This window comes from Gouania willdenowi, chromosome 18 (assembly GCF_900634775.1).
Source record: "Gouania willdenowi chromosome 18, fGouWil2.1, whole genome shotgun sequence".
Classification (NCBI taxonomy): Eukaryota; Metazoa; Chordata; class Actinopteri; order Blenniiformes; family Gobiesocidae; genus Gouania; species Gouania willdenowi.
Genome location: NC_041061.1, coordinates 13,524,444 through 13,542,556, shown reverse-complemented (window position 1 = coordinate 13,542,556; position 18,113 = coordinate 13,524,444). Strand labels below are relative to the sequence as shown.

The window sequence follows — 18,113 nt, the reverse complement described above, 5'->3', positions numbered from 1 at the left end:
ACATGGCTCATTGTGTAAATCACCAACTGATTCAGATGTACAGTAGATATCTCAGTCCCTCCAAATACACACATTTAATGAAACTGTGCATTTTTCCATGCCTATCACATGATGGAAGTCATCGTTAATCTCAAATTGTTATAATACTCTAATTTTTTCCTAAATCCTAAAATTTTCTTTAAAATTTTCCCCAAAATATCCCCAAATTAAATAAAATTTGGTCACTAGTATTTCCAGCAAGATTCTTGAGTTTTTAAAGCACCCCTGCTTTAGATGAACAGTCCAACTGGCATTACTTAAAAACATCTTTTTTTTTCTTTAATATTGATCAAAGTGAAACAAAAATGTAAATAAGGATCAAATCATCTTTGTCATGAAAGACTCAAGTTCAGTCGTAAACCAGCATTTTTACTGACTGTCTTTTAAATATTGTGTTTCATTCATATGTAAATTAAGCAATGTCTTCATTGCGTCTTAGCTTTAATGTTTTTTTCACCTTCTGTCATCTTTAAATTCTCACTGAAGCAATCCGACAGATTTGATTACGGCAACTATTAATATATACGTTTAAAGCATTGCGTTCCAAAGTGAGGACAGCTTGACCATACAACAAAATTCCCCCTACTTCAAAGTGTTATGTTTGCATGTAAAATGCATGAAATAAAACAGCAATGCTGGTTTCAGTTTGTAATATGGAATGTAATAATGAAGAGATGAAATCAAGGCCAAACGTCTACCATGGTGCTTCAGCATCATAAACACATTTTCTGGATCACCTTATGGTGAGCGTCACTAAATGTTGGGATCCTCTTGCAAAGATGCATACTAAATCACTGATAGTCGAGTTCCCATCATCGCTGGAATAAGTGAAGCTCGTGCCATACCCAGAAATTAACCCGCACACATCCACAATTTTCTCAGGCTGACACTTCAATTAGGCTAATCGTGCCTGCATACAAAAATGCAGCACTCCTCCTTTCTAAGCCAGCATTTCTGGAGACATGCCACATTCATGTGCTTCTTCCTACCGCTCTGCATTACAAGTAGACAAGCTTTTTCAGCAATGGAGGAACGTCTCTACAATGATGGGTTTCGCTCCCATACAGAAACGCAGAGCGAAAAAGGAGAAAAAAAAGACAAAACAAAAAAAGTCTGACTCCCGCTGTGCTTTTCGTGCATTCAAATGTTCTACTGGCACATCGAAGATAAATGAAAGCCTTGTGCAAGCTGTTGATACAATAAACAACACAGTGGTGCTTTTATGGAAGCATCCCTGGCCCTGGTTGGGGGTCCACATGTTGTCGTTTATGGAGAGACACTAAAGACATCGTCCCTATTTACTAAACAGACAAACTTAAGCAGTAGTTAGTCTTTGAACGCTCACACTGCCATCCATCTTTATGACAACTGATTTTTTTTTTAACATTAGGAATACATTGATCTAATGAATGCAGATTATTATTTTATTGAATTTTGAATTAAACTATTTTTGATGTGGAGATATGTCCCAACTAGTGTTTTTAACAATAATGTCTGTGGGTTAATGACCAGAGAGGATTTCAAGAAAATCTGACCTCTGTGTTTGAAATGTAATAATAACATACTACTCATACTAAGTTTGACATCAAAATTAGTATGTAGTCCGTTCACATTCGGATAGTAAGAAAAGTTAAAGTATGCGAGAAATACCCGAACCAATTTTTATATAACTTGGCGAAATGATGTGAAATAATTTCAGGATAATTGAGTGATTTGAGCAATTTGAGATTTAAATCGACTGCACTCATGTGAATAAAAGCTTGGGAAAATTGCGAATCATCCAAATATTTTGGAATTTCATTGAATTTGTGTATTTGGGTATCCGGCACATCTACAACTGATTTATTTGGTAATTTAGACAATAAGCGTCCGTTAACGCTGTATGCTAATGCATGTATCAGTAATGATGTCTCATTGCGTTTGTTATTTGATAGGTGTGAAATAAGTAACTAGGCCGTAGCTGTCCAAAAAAGTGAAACCGTTTCACTTAGAACCTCTCCACACAAGCTCACTTCTTCACTTCCAGAGCAGTTAAAATGCTCGAGGATTCATTTGCTCGTAAAGTCCACTGTGATTGGCTTCGTGTGAACAGTCAATCGAAATCTAGAGCCGATCAGGGTAGAGCGTTTGTTTTGGCCGTTTTTCACTGCGTTTCTGAGCCAAAAATCTTCATGAGTAACACTCTCTTCACTCCCATTCAGGTTGATGCAAACCAGTTAATTTCATCTGCTGACTTAACAGATCATAGAGGAATCTGCACAATTTCACCTCATCACGAATCCAGAAATGTTGCTTAAAAAAATGGTCTCACATCCAGCTGATCTGAAATGGAATCATTATTCATCTGCAGTGAAATGAGGCATAAATATTCCACCACATCCAGAGATTTTCACTGGAAAAAAATTCACTGTGCAGGACTTGGATGTAAAATCACTACTGAGGTGGGTTGGATGGTTTTGTCAGTCCCTGCCCTCCAAAGCTGTGGGTGTTACATGCTGAGCCTCTTTCCTCTCTCCTGCGACTCAATCCTCCTCCCATACTTCCACTGGTATCTCTGAACCCTGGGGCCGTACACCAGGACATTGAGGTTACCTTTGGGAAAACTGTAGTTAATCTCTGCTGGTTAAATGCTCTTGTATGGCCTCGAGCAGTAGCAGTCATCCGTCCACACTTCCTTGCATTTCTTTCTCCTTGGGGACTTTGTTCAGCAATGTTTTTAATGTATTACTCGAGAAAAAAAGGGAAAGCTTATTTGAAGCCAGCAGTTTAAGCCTGTTGAATATTTCTGTGCTGACAAAAATGAAAGTGATTTTGTCAGTTGTACAGGTAACAATAAAAGGGGGGGGAGCAATACCTTAGTAAAGAAACATTTACAAAAACTTGATTCACAAGGAAACACACAATCTAATGCTCTGTCTGTATAGCTGAGCTCTCACAAGCTGTTCCGATTACAGTTTTTTGCAAATTAAAAGTGATATTTACAAGTGCACTTTGAACGTGTTTCCATTGAAGGTTGTTTTCTGCAGGAGCCTCATAACTTTCGTCAAATCTCATTCAGCAAGACTTTGTTGCAGGAAAATAGATGATAAAAATCTTCTTGTAACACTCCAAATTCCTTTGTTTTTTGCTGTCTAATGTGGCAGTAATATTTTGTAGAAAGTGTCTATTTGTACGGTTGCCATACAGACAACCCCCGGTGTTATTGGTACGGTTACCGAAGTACAAGTACGTAGCGTCTTAGGGTTAGAGTTAGGTTATAACCCAATAATGCAACAATTTTCAGGATTAGGGTTAGGTTTAGTCTTAGTCACGTGACCTAAACTGGCCAATGACTGACCTATCACGTGACCTAAACTGGCCAATGACTGACCTATCACGTGACCTAAACTTGCCAATGACTGGCCTATCACATGACCTAAACTGGCCAATGACTGACCTATCACGTGACCTAAACTTGCCAATGACTGGCCTATCACGTGACCTAAACTGGCCAATGACTGGCCTATCACATGACCTAAACTGGCCAATGACTGACCTATCACGTGACCTAAACTGGCCAATGACTGGCCTATCACGTGACCTAAACTTGCCAATGACTGACCTATCACGTGACCTAAACTGGCCAATGACTGACCTATCACGTGACCTAACTGGCCAATGACTGACCTATCACGTGACCTAAACTTGCCAATGACTGACCAATCACGTGACCTAAACTGGCCAATGACTGACCTATCACGTGACCTAAACTTGCCAATGACTGACCTATCATTTGACCTAAACTGGCCAATGACTGACCTATCACGTGACCAAACTGGCCAAATAGGGGCGCTGCGTACGGATAGAATTTCGGTTTATTGATACGGCAACCGTACGAATAGCCTCTGCCTATTTTTTAAGTACAATGCTAAGAATTGTCTCGGCTTCCTCTTCTGTCTACATGTACCGCACCATGTTTTCTTGGAGAAAAGTGGTCATGTGACCAGGTACATCACGTTCTGTGGTGTGCAAATGCAGAAAAAATGTTTCCATTGTGCTTTTGTGATACCTTTTAATATCGAAAATGTGTGAAAAATCTCCTCAGCGATATTTGAGTGTTCTTTTTTTTTTATTTTCGAAATTCAGGTGTTTCCATTACCAGTTTTTTTTGCACTAATTAGATTTTGCACATTTCCAAAAGTAATGGAAATGCAGCTTAGTGATACAGTACACCAACATTCCATATCATGGTCTTCCTTGAATTTTGATTATTGGGAATTTTTTCTTCATCAAATATTGGACTAAATCATACACCGCGTTTCTAGGATGAAAGTTACTTTAAATACATTACATACAAAACAAAGAAAAAAAAACAGTTGATATTATTAATATTGATATTTATTTTTTGTGCACAGTGTGTTTTGTGTGGGTTTTAAATCCACTCCAAATTATAACCCTTTTAAAGAGGCCTTGATTTATTTGAATCTCCTGGTTCTAGAGATGTAGAAGAGTACTTTCAGACCCTATATTTTAAGATGTGCCAAATGTCAACAAAACTTCGAACAGGCAAATTTCTAACACAGTGGAGTTCTGCAAACCTTCTATAAGTCAATATGACAACGTCAAACAATCTATGTACAGTTTTATCAGATGTTTGCAGGAGATGGACATTTGAAAGCCTTCTACTGTACACTGACTTTCGTAAAAAGGGAAAAAAACGTGGTCCTGAGCAAAGCTGTCTTTGCTATCAGCTGAAATTATGCACACCCCTGACAGTAAAATGACTGCTGGTGGGAAAGAAAGTGCGGGAGGAAAAAATACACACTGTAATTTATGACCGTTAATTTTAACGACACCCACAACCGTCACCACGAAGCCATATTCCCAATTCCTCCCCTTTTTACAGGAATATACTCAGGACCACATTAAGTTACGTTATATCTTTAAAGTTTGAACTTGGACTCTATTCACATTTTTCTTATTATATGCAGGAAGCTTGAATTTTCCCATTACAGTGAGTTAGTCACAGCCACTTTCAGTTAGCACAGCTGCCATACAGAGAAGAGTTTAATCATCAGAATGTATTATGTAAGATTGACTGCAGGGTGGCACATAAGGAGAGGAAAAAGGGACTCTGAATATCTGCTCCTGCTCTAAAATGGAAGAATTCTGTGTAAGGGTGGTCACCGGGGCCAAAAGCATTGAAATGGGCCAAAAGTGCTGATGCGTCCTATTTACCTTGCGGTAATGGATTTGTTTGTGGCCCGAACCCCCCTCCTGTCTCCAAGGAATATTGAGGGCTTAGCTTCATTCACTTTTTGCTGCCCTGGCCATTTATTTTGATTAGGGAATGAAGTCCTCCAATAGGGCCATACCTGGAATAATAAACGCACTGTCCTCGGAGGTCACAAAAATATACCTTAACCACTTATCCTGTCGGTGAAGGGTCGGGGTTTGAGGAGATTGCAGCTGAGCACTGAACTAAGGGTCCGTTATTGCTTTAGGTTGCCACAAGAAGCTGTTCAGGTCCCTCAAATTATTTTTCCTCTTTTTCCCCTTGAACTGAGGATAATAGATTTGTGTTGTGAACTTCACACTCGATGGACGAGCCCTGACACTGTCGACACTTCTAAAATGTCACTGTTAGTTTTAAAATTAAATTCAAAAGATGATATTATTATTATCACAGTTTTAGGTTATTTAGATTAAACTAAGTTATTTGTATTGATTAGATGGAGGTGAGGAGAGGAAACCTTCACAAAATCATGTGTTTGGAGCAAAGGCCAGCGTTCATTATTGTCTTCCACATATGAAACAAAAGGTATAGTAAAAATTCTGGAAACTATAAAACAGAAGAAAGAAAGAGGAAAAAAAAATTATCACTTAACTTAATCCAGTCTTTTTCAACCTTGGGGTCCAGGCCCCATGTGGGGTCACCTGGAGTTTAAATGTGGTTGCCTGAAATTTGTGTAGTAATTGGTAAAAATTAATTTTTGCCTTTAAAAAAAAAAAATATATATATATATATATATATATATTATTTTACAAATTAAAACAACACAATTTTAAATGACTGTATTCTATTCTTCTACTTTGTCAAATATGAATCTAGTTATTAATAATAACAATAATAGTAAAATGCAGTATAAAAATTTGAGTGGACACAACTTGTTACTAATACTGGCAACTCTGTATTTGTAATACATTATAACAAACTTGATCAAAAATTAATTCTTGAAGAAAAAAAAAAACCCTACAGGTTTGCCAGAAATTCTTGATATCAAAATGGGCTCACGATCCAAAAAAGATTGGGAACCATTGAGATCCAATCAATCCAATCCACTTTATTTATATAGCACATTTAAACAACAAAACGTTTCCAAAGTGCTGAACATGCGACCACAACAATAAAACCAAAACAATACAAATGAGCTCTGCCACTAAACGAGTATAAAACAATAAATAAAAATAAAACAGTTTAAAAGAATAAATATAAATAAAAACACATTAAAAACTATAAATAAGAATAAAACTCAAAAACATAAAATAAAAGACACAGAGGACCACACAACTTACGCGGTGCTAAAAGCCAGAGAATAAAAGTGAGTTTTGAGACGAGATTTAAAACACTCCACGGTGGGGGCCGTACGGATGTGGAGGGGAAGAGCGTTCCACAGCTTAGGGCCGACAACGGAAAACGCTCTGTCCCCTTTAGTTTTACGGTTCCCCTTCGGAACCACGAGCTGGAGCTGGCCCTCAGACCTCAAAGCGCGCGGGGGTCGGTAAATTTGGATGAGGTCTGTGATATACTGAGGGGCCAGTCCATTCCAAGCTTTAAAAACAAACAATAAAATTTTAAAATCAATTCTAAATTTAACAGGGAGCCAATGCAAAGAAGCAAGGATTGGGGTGATGTGTTCACGCTTTTTGGCTGAGATAACCCCTCTAAAGTCAGATTTTCCCCTCAAAGTCAGTATCACCCTCACTTGGGTTTTCCACTGGACACATCTCGTCTCTGCTGCACCACGGCACTGATCCGGTTCTGCCCCGCTGTCTGGTAATCCCCACAGGTTGCGTATTGAGTGCACCACGGTGTTGGACGACTGTGACGTCACGAGACAGAGGAGTTCCCACGATATTTACAGTATATAACTGCTCAAGAATGCAGGTAAAGTTGTTATAAACGCAACAATAAACAGATAAACAAAGGAGAACAAGAACGTTGGACTCTCTGGATTTGTCATAGCCACATTTTTTAGCAACAGCCAACAGAGAAGAGATAAAACTGCACCATTTAAACATGAACTATATCAAAGTTGCTGCAGTTTACAGTGCAGTTACAGTATGAGAGGAAACAATATAGTGAATGTGATTTTGTTTTTACACATGGTGATGTAGTTACTTGAAATATAATCTGAAGTGTTTTATTTTGATAAGTAACCGGATTTTTTATTGTGGAGTACGTGCTTAATTTCCTGTTTAGCTTCATTTGCCCTGTGCTGATTGATGCGTCATCCTCCGGTGTCCACCAGAAATAGAAGTCTTGCGTATATCTGGCGGAGGGCACCGAACTATCGCAGCTGGGAAGGAGCTAATACGCATGGCAGCGGACCTGGTGGAAATTAACACATAGACTAAAGTGGAAACCTATCAGCTCCGGTGGAGCCGCATCCAGTGGAAATTGGGGGTCAGTATACCCCTTGGAATCAGTATGATGTCACTGTTCCAATATGTTTGAATAGGAACATTTTAATTCAATTTTGCCAATTAAAATTAAAAAAATTCTGCAAGATAGCAGAAGTATTCTTAGTATTGTGTACGCTGGGGTACCCTGGTTGGTAAAAACGCTCGGTAAGAAACAGTTTAAAATTTCATTTTGGTCTTTTTGAATATACACTGAAAAAGCCTTTTGGTACATGATAAGAAAAGCTTTTTATGTCCTGTTTGCACATTCTAATGTCAGTTCCTATTGGTGCTCTGATGCGTGTCCACTCCCACACGCAGCCAGTGAGGAATCAGCAGTGCAGGCAGAGTGAGGAGGCAGCAGATGGCTGGCCTACAGAGGTTCTGATCACTGGGATATTGGCACGATGCTGAGCTTTAGAAATTACCCTTCAGAGTTTTACACTTTGCAGCTAAACGTATTTCTCTGTCCCTTCGCTCTCGCAACTCAACCTTATCGCTCGTTTGGCCAATGTTGTAATTTGCCCTTCAAAGATGAACAGAATTGTTGATCTTCCCACAGGTATAAGCATGTCTTTACCATCCTTTCCTTTTAGCATTGACTAAAAGGTCAAACTCCCCCCCTTTGCCTGAGAAGACGCTCTAATGTGATGTGCACACGTGTTGATGGTGTGTTCTCAGCAGTGCCGGCTCTTATCTAGGCTTGTCATCGCTGAACTCCAAGCCCGCTCGATTAACGCTCCCCCATATGGATGATGATGATCAGTGGGCTGCAGGGCACTGTGCCTGTCGAGCTGCAGCACAACAGCAGCCTTCACCATTCTGCTGGCTAAAGGCCCCTGGGTGATGCAGCTCTCAGAGCCATAGCTGTCCGATTGATTTGGAGCACGCAGTCGCTCCGCATTGTGCCTTTAGTCCAGTCAAGCCAAGGATCCAAGAAGTGCAACATGTTTTTACTCAGCTGCATAGAGCTTACAATTAACTATGCTTCACAAGAAGACAGCTGTAACAGTGAATATTATATTATTAGTATTAGGGAATACGAGACATTTGTAGATACTAGAATGTCAACATACTTCAGTAAATCCAGTTGTTTATTTATTTAACTCAACGTAAAATTACAGGTGATAATGTGCCAATACATATGTCAAAATCTGGCCCTTTGGAGCGTCCAATTCAGCCCGGAAGAGAAAGTAAAAATGACAGCGAAAACATGAATCATTGTGTAAATGAAACTCAACTGTTTTCTCGATGCTTATATTGCATGATTGCAGACATTTCTAATGTTAAACTGTAGAAAAAAACAGAACATTCTTACAAAATCCCTGTATATTCCTCAAATTATCACATAATATTTCTCTTAATTTAATAGAAATTGGTCTCAAAATTTAAAGTGAAGATCCTGTTGTGACTGATAATTATCACTTGTTGCTTGGATATTGTCGGTTTCTTACGTATTTAGTATACGTATACGTAGAAGTGCAGACTAGTGCACAATAATGTTGAGATTACTTGTTTTCGCGGATGAAATCTGAACTACAATGAGTTTGACATTGTGTACAATGATCCCATTATTTTGTTTGCTATTTTATAAATGTAGCATTTAGGTGTTTCCTGTTTCCAAAAACATATTTGACTATCTGATTGAATTGTCTTCCTTTTTTAAAAAAAAAAAAAACATTAAAAAAAAATGACAAGGTGAACAGCTGTGAAAGATCCTACATTAATTCATAGTGATTGTAAATTTCATATTGATTTTATGACTGATTTTCCAATCATGTGTAGAGACCTAATTGTGAGCGAGACGTACAATATTTCGTGTGTACACTGTGTCAGAGAGTTGTTCTGAAAAATGAAGCTGGGTTTTTGCATGAGCGTGTCTCCAGGAGCAAATGAGAAACGACTTGTGAGCGGTGTTGTGACTGGCTGATTGGTTTTGTAGCGCTGCAAAAACTGCTGAGAGATGAAGGCGGAACATCTGCTCGACACATCTGAAACGCAGTCTCCGGTGAAAAGCCCAAATCGGATGACAGCAGAAGTTTCTTATTTTGTCATTTTCCTGTCTGGTGTAAAGCAGACATCTGCACTTGCATATTTACTGCTGCTGAAAGTTGTGGCTTCATTTAAACCATTTTCCATCAAATTGTCAGAAACAAGAGGCGGCAGTAAGTGCTGCTGCCATAAAGCAATCTGTGATCATTTGCCTGCAGTGTTTTATGCTGTGATACTGACAGCTTAGGTCTTATATGTAGTTTGGCCTAAGTTGACAGCCTGTGTGAGTGCTTTAACTATATATTTTACTAATACTTTAAAGACAACATGATGTCTGATGTTCAACGATACTTAGCTGCATTGATGGAGTTTCTATAGCAGTGGCTGAAGTTTGTTTGGTAGAAATGTGATGATGTCCAGCATTGTTGCTCTTATTTTGAATTCATGACTGATGCTAATTGTATTCAGATTAATCTGCGTTGACGACACAAATTCCAAAATAGACCAACTCTACTTTTCTTATAGCTTCATTTTAATAGCGTGTTTATTCAAGTCAGTCTTTGGCCCGGAGAGAACTTGCTGATGCAGCGTAATTAGTACCATGTGTTTGGTTCAAGAGTTTAACTGAGTTAAACCTGATAATTTATTACATAAAATGGGAGTTTATGCCTCATAGATCAATTCATCGAAAACCTTTAACTCCAAAAAGAAAGGAAAAAAGGTTGGAATTGTTGCTTAAAAGTTTTTTTTAATTTCCACCCTAAACAGTCAGTTTGTAAAAATGTCCCAGCATTGCATTGTGGAGTAGTGAAGACGGGTGCATAGAGAACTTTTTACTTCATTCTGATGTCAAAGAGAATGCCGGAAACAAACAAGAACAAAAATGGTGTCAAGAGAATATCTGTCCTCCTTGTCTGGTGAAAAAAAAGAAGAAAAGAAATCATGAACTGTGTTTGACATGTCATACTAACGTTCTACTGATGTCAAAATGAGTTTGTAGTGCGTTCACATTAGATAGTATGAAAAGATTGAGTACATTTTTTAAGTATGCACGGTGGGCACACTAGTCATACTCAACCACCCCATGATGCATTGCGAGTGGAACGTAAAATCGTTCTGGGACCATTGTCACGTACAGAGTTTACCTCTTTACTGAGATTATAACCCTAACCCAATCCATTAAACAAATAAAACATGTCCGTTCACAAAAATAAACTTTTTTTTTTTTCTTTAGCAAAAATTAATTTTCTGGTTGTGCACATGTGCGCTCATGCACATATACAATCTCAGTACAATGCGAAGTCAGTACATGACACCTGCTTTAAGCTAAAAATAAATAAAAATAAAAGCATCTCCTCTTGTCTTCAATTAGTTTTTTGTAAATTGGGCTCTTGTTTTGAAGTTAACCAGTTTTGTCAGTAGCACAATGTCGGGTCTCCGCAAATCTCCGTAATTGTCGGCATGAAATATTTCCGCAAGTTTTATGGATCAAATGACCACATGTTGATGTTCTACTTGGTCACTTTTTCACTTAAAATGTTTCCATAACTTTCAAAGGTGGTGAATCAATGGAGATATTTAACCTCAGTGTGCTTCAGTTTTTTGTTGTCGTAGGTTTGAAATGCATCTTGGGAAACTTGGAAGTATACTTCAGTGGGAATGCTCACCATCCTAATCATACCTATAGTATATAGGAGACAGTGTGTACTGTATACTGTCTATATTTCGAACACAGCCACGGTAATGAAGTAAAAACTGTCTGTGCATCAGTCTATGAGACTCCACATCCCACAATGCAATGCACAAAATGTCAATAAACTGAGTCTGAGACAGTTGAGATAAAAACAAACTTTCAAGTGGCAATTTTCAATTTTTTGTTTCCCTTTCTTTTTCATGTAAATGGTGTTTTATCCATTAATCAATAAAGCAAACACTATGATTTTATCAGATAAATTATTGAGAATAGCAGCTTTAATGACAGTCTTTTAACCAGTTTAATATGTTTAGAATCCATTTGAAGTTCATTTTTGTTTTCCATTCAATGCACGTACTTGTTGAACACCGGAAATCCTTTAAAGTTGACTGTTTTCCTCTTCTTCTTTTTTTTAACATATTTTTCTTAATTAGACTCGCATGTTGTTTTTGAGTAAGCACATTTTTGTGGACGGTCTTTGGTTCATGAAAACAAACCAAAGCTTAACTGATAAAACACAGCCGAGAACATTGATTTGCTGTAACACGCACAAGCACTCAGTGTCAGGGTTGCTGCATGCGTAGCTGCTGTCACTCAGTTCAATCAAAGCTACGTTTAAAAACAAAGCGGCATTCCTCAACACTGGCCTTGATCTGTTGCTGATGAATCATTGTGGCCGACGCTAGTGACAGAACAACAAGAGTGATTGAAATCTATTCAAATTTCCTCCTTTCGTGACAGAGCTGCGGATAATTTGTTGGACCCGGAGCAGACGAGGGGATAATATAACAAATTCTTCCTCTGTCCTTCCAAGTAGAAAAAATAAATAAATAAAAGTGAAGTGAGGTAAACAAGTGAAACACTGATGCATAACACTGACATTTTTTAATAGAATTCATTTATAACAAATTGAACTTTTTGTCAGCAAAAGAACTGAAATTCATACAGACTTCTTTAGCCACCAATGTAACCTAAGTAAGAAAATAAAAAGCACTCCTTTCGTTCAGAGAAAGAAACAATTTATGCTTACAACTAATCAGAGGTAATCGTAAGATCTTTTTTTTTTTTTTTTTTAACAAGCCATTTTTTGTACATTTTCATTATTTAATTTTCAGTCTATGCATCCAGACGAGAGATAGATAGAGAGAGCAGAGAACACAACGTTTATTTCTGTTAATGACACTCCAAGCTTGAATGGCAAAAGTCTCAAGAACAGATGTTTTGGGGGGGACAGATTTTTCTAAAGACATCTGCTGGAGTTACCATGGCATCAGGATGGATGCTCTTTTTTCGCCACAAACTTCTTTATCTTCTTTTTTTTTTTTTTGTCTTTTTCTAGAGTCAATACCTTTTATTTGTGTTATTTACATACACACAAAGTGAACGCTGAAGGAATTTCTTTTGTCGTAGATGGGTTCAAGTAATCTATTATTGGGTTTAGAATCAATAGGGCAGTGCATAGTACAAAGATAGAGAAAGTGCAAGTCTTCCTACCAGGCTAGATCAGGCCATTCTGCAATGATTCCCCAATGCTGATGGAAAAAAATAAAATAAAATAAAAACATTATGATAAAAAAAGAGAGAGAAGTGACATAAGCCACCAAAAGGGTCAATAATAGCTTTTCCCAGAATAAAAACATGAAAGAAGGAAAAAAATGTTGGGCATATTTAAAAAAAAAAAAAAACCTAAATATAGACATAGCTGCTTGAGTTAACAAGGGAAAGAAAGCACCTGGAATGCACATCCACCAAACCATCTGAGAAGTTGACAGTTAATGCTGAATGTAAATATTGAAATACCAACAAACAGAATCATCTGCTGTCTTTTGCCATACGGGAACAGAACGAAGATGTTGAAACACAATTTTTAGGATTGTCAGGATAATAAAATGTTTTTTTTTTTTTCTGTAGAGTGTGTTTGTACAGTTTGTAGAGCGACACACACATAATAATCAAAACCTAAGCCATGAAGAAAAGCTCCTTCAGTGACGACTTGTGCACTACGCCATTTTACGACCAATTAAAGAGTCTTCGAATTGCAACTTTGGTGACGATAGTTATTTTGGCATCGAGACATATAGTGGTTACTTTCTTTTTTTTTTAAATGCCAAAATCTATGCATGTTGTCTTCCCTGAATCACTGAATGCCATCTATTAGGGTGTGTCACTGTCTCTCACCTCTTTCCTTTAGATGTCACTTACATATATATATTTCTCTCCACTCAGCCACGGTAAGGCCACAGAAAATGGGAAAAGAAAGGACTTCTTAAAAATGTTCATATTTGCATATATATCATGTGACAAATATACACTAATGGTCAAACTAATATATTTACACTAAATGGCTGGATTACGCAAAAGGATACATTACATTATGGTTAATGAAACGTTATAAAAACAGGCATAAATATAAGGCACTCTAAATGTAGAATGAACAAAAAAAAAAACAACACAACATTATCACTGACCATGAGTAGGTGACTTCTTTGTATACCTTTGCCCTACAATGTGATACTGTGTGAGTGTGGCGCCTCCAGCACCTTTGGTAACTAAACTGGCTAACTTTGAATAGAATGGGATGCTCCAACACCTCACTCACTATGGTGGGGGGTGGGGGATAGAGAGAAAGAACAATGCCAGAAGTGAGAAACATATCCACATCAATCCCCTATCTATAAAAAACACACATATTTATTGCACAAGAAAAGATGCACTGAATTTCGGATACAGTTTTGTCCTACTGATGTGCATTCCAGTGAAATATATCTTCATTTCCCCCATAGCGCACAACTCTTTGAAAGCTTTCATTAATAAATTAGATACTCTTTAAATTACGAACTTTATCAATAGACTTAATAGAATATAGTTATATCCTAATATATAATCTCCACCATATATTTATTTATCCAATTTATCACATACTTTCTTGTCGTAGCAACATGGAAGAACTAAGATAATCGGTAGCAGCAACTTCATACTTTGCTCATCCCTGTTGATTCCACAAAGCCCCAAGTTATCTCATGAGTTATTAACTTACAATGTGTGCAATCATGGACAGGAAAAAAAAAGTGGGGGGGGAGACCAAAAAAATAACTTGTACAAAGTTATATTTTGGTTGTGTGAATTCCGTTTTGTGAAACTTAAAATGGGAAGAAAAAAAACCCAGAAAAACACAAAATCCAAAGCAAAAAGATTCTCTGCAAAGTAGCACATACGTTAGAACAGTTCTACAGCTTTTAAAAAAATGAACATTTAATACATTTTATCACTTTTTCCCCAAGTGATAAATTTGTGTAAAAAAAGGAAATTCACACAGTTCAAAAAAAGCACGTCAGCTGTATAATAAAGTACCTAAAAAACTAAATCAATAAATTTTCTTTATTTTATAGATCTCTCTATCTTTTCCATCCCTTCACAATTTTGATGAAGAGGTTATTTATTAGTTATTAAGTCTGCCCTGCTGTTGTGGACCAAGCATTGTCTTCTTTTGACGATGGGTTTTCTGGGTACTTGTTTGTGAAGAGATGTTTGTCTTTACACGGTGCGTCTTAGTCCCCCCTCCCCCCCTCCCCCCACATGCCCGTGTGCCTCCAATGCTTCTCATGATGGTTCATTATCACAATGCAATTCAGACAATGTCCGTATTGTTCATTTCCTTTTTTTGTTGTGTTGGTTTCATTCAGTTTTATGAGCTCCAAAATGAATCCTTGAAGCAAAACGGAAGATAATTCCTTACGATGGCCTCAACAGTCAGGATTCCCTCTCTCTGTGTCAAGGCAAAAGTTAAATCGGGGTTTGGGAAATACTTGGTCCTCCGGGAATCATCTTTTTCTCTTTTTTTTTGTTGTAAAGTCATGTCACACATCCAACACTTAATGAGTTGTTAGCAAGGAGTTAAGGAGTACTTTCTCAAGCAGTAATTTATGGCTCAGAAGAGAGGCTCACTGGGATTTTCTTTTTCCAAACAGCCCTCCGCTTTTGTCTTCCAATACTCGCTCTTTTACGTTGCATAGTGATCAAAGCTTCCCAAGTACTCCAAGCCCGCCCTGTAGCAGAACTGGTACTGATCCTATAGAGAGAGAGAAAGAAAGAAAGAAAGAAAGACATGAGAACTGCTTCAAATGGGAATCACAGAGTTTCTCTAGTTGTAGTTAAGGACTGCTTCAAAGCTCACTTTCTACCAAACGCCAGCATTTGGAAGTCTGAAACATAAGTACAACTGCAAGGTTTCTTTTTTAACACAGTGTGTATTTTAAGAATAAAGGTGGGAAATACTGCCTGGTAAAGTAAGACAATGAATTATCCAAGATTTCTTAAAAAAAAAAGGTAGTTCCCTGGCTGGATCTTCACTCCGAGCCACTTTGATCTAATGCTAACCCTTATTCAGAACTCAAAGGAAAAACCCCTGAAAAAAGATGCCTCACCTAGATGTACAACAGCAAGGTTTCTTTTAAATTTTCAGAATAAAGGTTGGAAATGCAGCCTGGTAAAGTAAGACAATGAATTATCCAAGGTTTCCTACACCATGGGCAGTTCCCTGGCCAGATCTCCACTCCGACCTACATTCAGAACTTAAAGGAAAAACCAGTGAAAAAAGATGCCTCACCTCTGTTTGCACCATGGCAGGTCTTTGTGTCCGTAACATTTTTACTGTCTGAAAGATGTCCACTACGCCCTCGTATCTCATCCGCTCCAAGACGATGCTCAGGGTGATGAAAACACCAGTTCTACCAACACCAGCGCTGTGCAAGAAAAGTCAATGTGCATTAAGAGACAACAAAAACTTGCTTGTTTGAAAATATCTCACAGTAACGTTGTTTCTTTTTCAAATTGATTGTTCTGGCAAATTCAAACTAAGGGGATTTGTTGGCTCACTTACCTACAGTGGACAGAGATTGGGCCATCTTGACCAAATTGCTCTTTTGTTTTATGTACTTGGCCGATAAAATCGATGAAACCCTCTCCTGACTTTGGCACTCCTTGTTCAGGCCAGTCCGTGAACTGAAACTGCCTTACTGTCCGTGACTGGCCATCCTGAGAGGTCATGTGGTAAAAAGGAAAGAACAGAGAAATTACTCTTTTTTGGGGGGATCTAAAGAAACAGCCGAAATAAAGAGATAACATTAAAAAGCCTTCCAGAGGGTTTTTAGCAGAAAGCCTGCTTTTCATAGTTAATTCCATGATGGCTTCAGTTGTAATGATTCACACCTTCTTTGATTTTCTTTTTTTTGAAAGACATGAAACATTTCTCTGGCACACGTGTCCATCTTGAAGCATCAGAGACTGTTTTGTGCATAAAGATGCCCGTCTTTGTACCTGAACGTAGTTAATGTGAATACTAAAGATACTAATTACTTTGATGTCCTACCCCCTTAGAGATGTTTGGAGAATCGACTTTGATAATGTGTATTACTTCAGTGATTTTTGCATCCCCTTGATAAGGGAAGCAATCCCATTGACGAGGCAGAGTAACAAGCTCTACATTTATCTGTGTAAGCCTTTGATGGAATTAAAAACTCTAGCAGCTCAGTGCTGCAGGCCCCCCATTTGTTTTTTTAACAACACTGACATGTGTCATATTTTTTAAATCCAAATTTGTATTTATGCACATACTACACTCAAGGCTATAATATGGCATAAACAAATTTTTTGACTCAACGTCAAACGTTTGAGGTAATAAATTATTGTTTGTTGCATTCTCTGTTGAGCATTAAAGGCTGTCACATTTATATAACCAGTCAGATAAAGGCTTCTGCTAGAATATTTTCCATTACAAATAATAAATGTTGAATTTAAAGCTGCTGGACAGAAGAATTCAGATAAATCCATAGTGAAGGCTCATTGATCAATAATCGTGGATTATTTGCTCATAAAAGGATAACGGGTTGAAATTTTCATCTTAAAAGTTTGTTTGCATTACCATTATAAACACTCTCATTGACATTTTCGTAAAGATTTCGGGCAATGCATTATGGGATGCGGAGCCACGTCGATGTGTGCGTAGAAAGAAGAAATGAAGTAAAAACAACTTTTACACATCCTTCTACGAGACTCACATCCCACAATGCAATGCACAAAACTTTTCCCAAAATGTCAAGAATGTGTTTACAGTGTCGAAGAAAACACATTTTAAAGTGGAACTTTGGACCTTTGTTCTTTCTTTTTGGAGTAAATGTTTGATTCATTATTCAGAGGCCTACACTATGATTCTATCTAATAAAACAAGTTATTGTGGAACGCAGCTTTAGCTTGAGTCATTATCAATAAATTCAGTAATTTTCTTTTGAAGGAAAGTATTGATCTTTTACTTCTCTCTATGTTGTCCGATATGCTTACCCTGGCATCAGTCACTTTGAACTCTCTCAGAATATACTGGGGCATGTTGTACTCGGCCATGGGGTCCACCACAAAGTACTGGTATCTGGCCGATCTCTCTGCTGGCCAGTACTGGTGGCATTTTTCCTGTAGTATAGTAAGAAAAACAAACCACAGTGAGCCACCCTTTAGGCTTTAAACTTTCACTTAACTGTGTTCTGTTCACTTCATTGTTATTTTTTTAATTAAAACGTACTCTGCCCATTTCTCTGAGTTTGGTGAGCATTACAACAATTGTAGAGTTGTGCTCCCAGAGCATTCTCCAGAAATCTTCTGTGGTCTCTGCCAATGGTCCCTGTGTTGCAATATAGGCTTTCTGTTGCCTGTGGGGATAAGTGTATGCAAAAAGTCA

At 37.8% G+C, this 18,113-nt stretch overlaps 1 protein-coding gene across 50 annotated transcripts in view; it reads right to left on the bottom strand.

Moving 5' to 3' along the window:
- Positions 1 to 12,649: 12,649 nt before the first annotated feature.
- Positions 12,650 to 18,113, bottom strand: part of LOC114480326 (receptor-type tyrosine-protein phosphatase delta) — a 486,676-nt gene continuing 481,212 nt past the window's right edge. For all 50 annotated transcript variants that reach the window (XM_028474351.1, XM_028474374.1, XM_028474368.1 and 47 more), the window contains 5 exons: positions 17,958 to 18,084; positions 17,723 to 17,848; positions 16,266 to 16,420; positions 15,993 to 16,128; positions 12,650 to 15,455 (listed from right to left, as the gene is read on the bottom strand). In XM_028474351.1, coding sequence (XP_028330152.1) covers positions 15,387 to 15,455; positions 15,993 to 16,128; positions 16,266 to 16,420; positions 17,723 to 17,848; positions 17,958 to 18,084 — 613 coding nt within the window. In that variant the 3' untranslated portion in view covers positions 12,650 to 15,386. The remainder of the gene's footprint in view (positions 15,456 to 15,992; positions 16,129 to 16,265; positions 16,421 to 17,722; positions 17,849 to 17,957; positions 18,085 to 18,113) is intronic.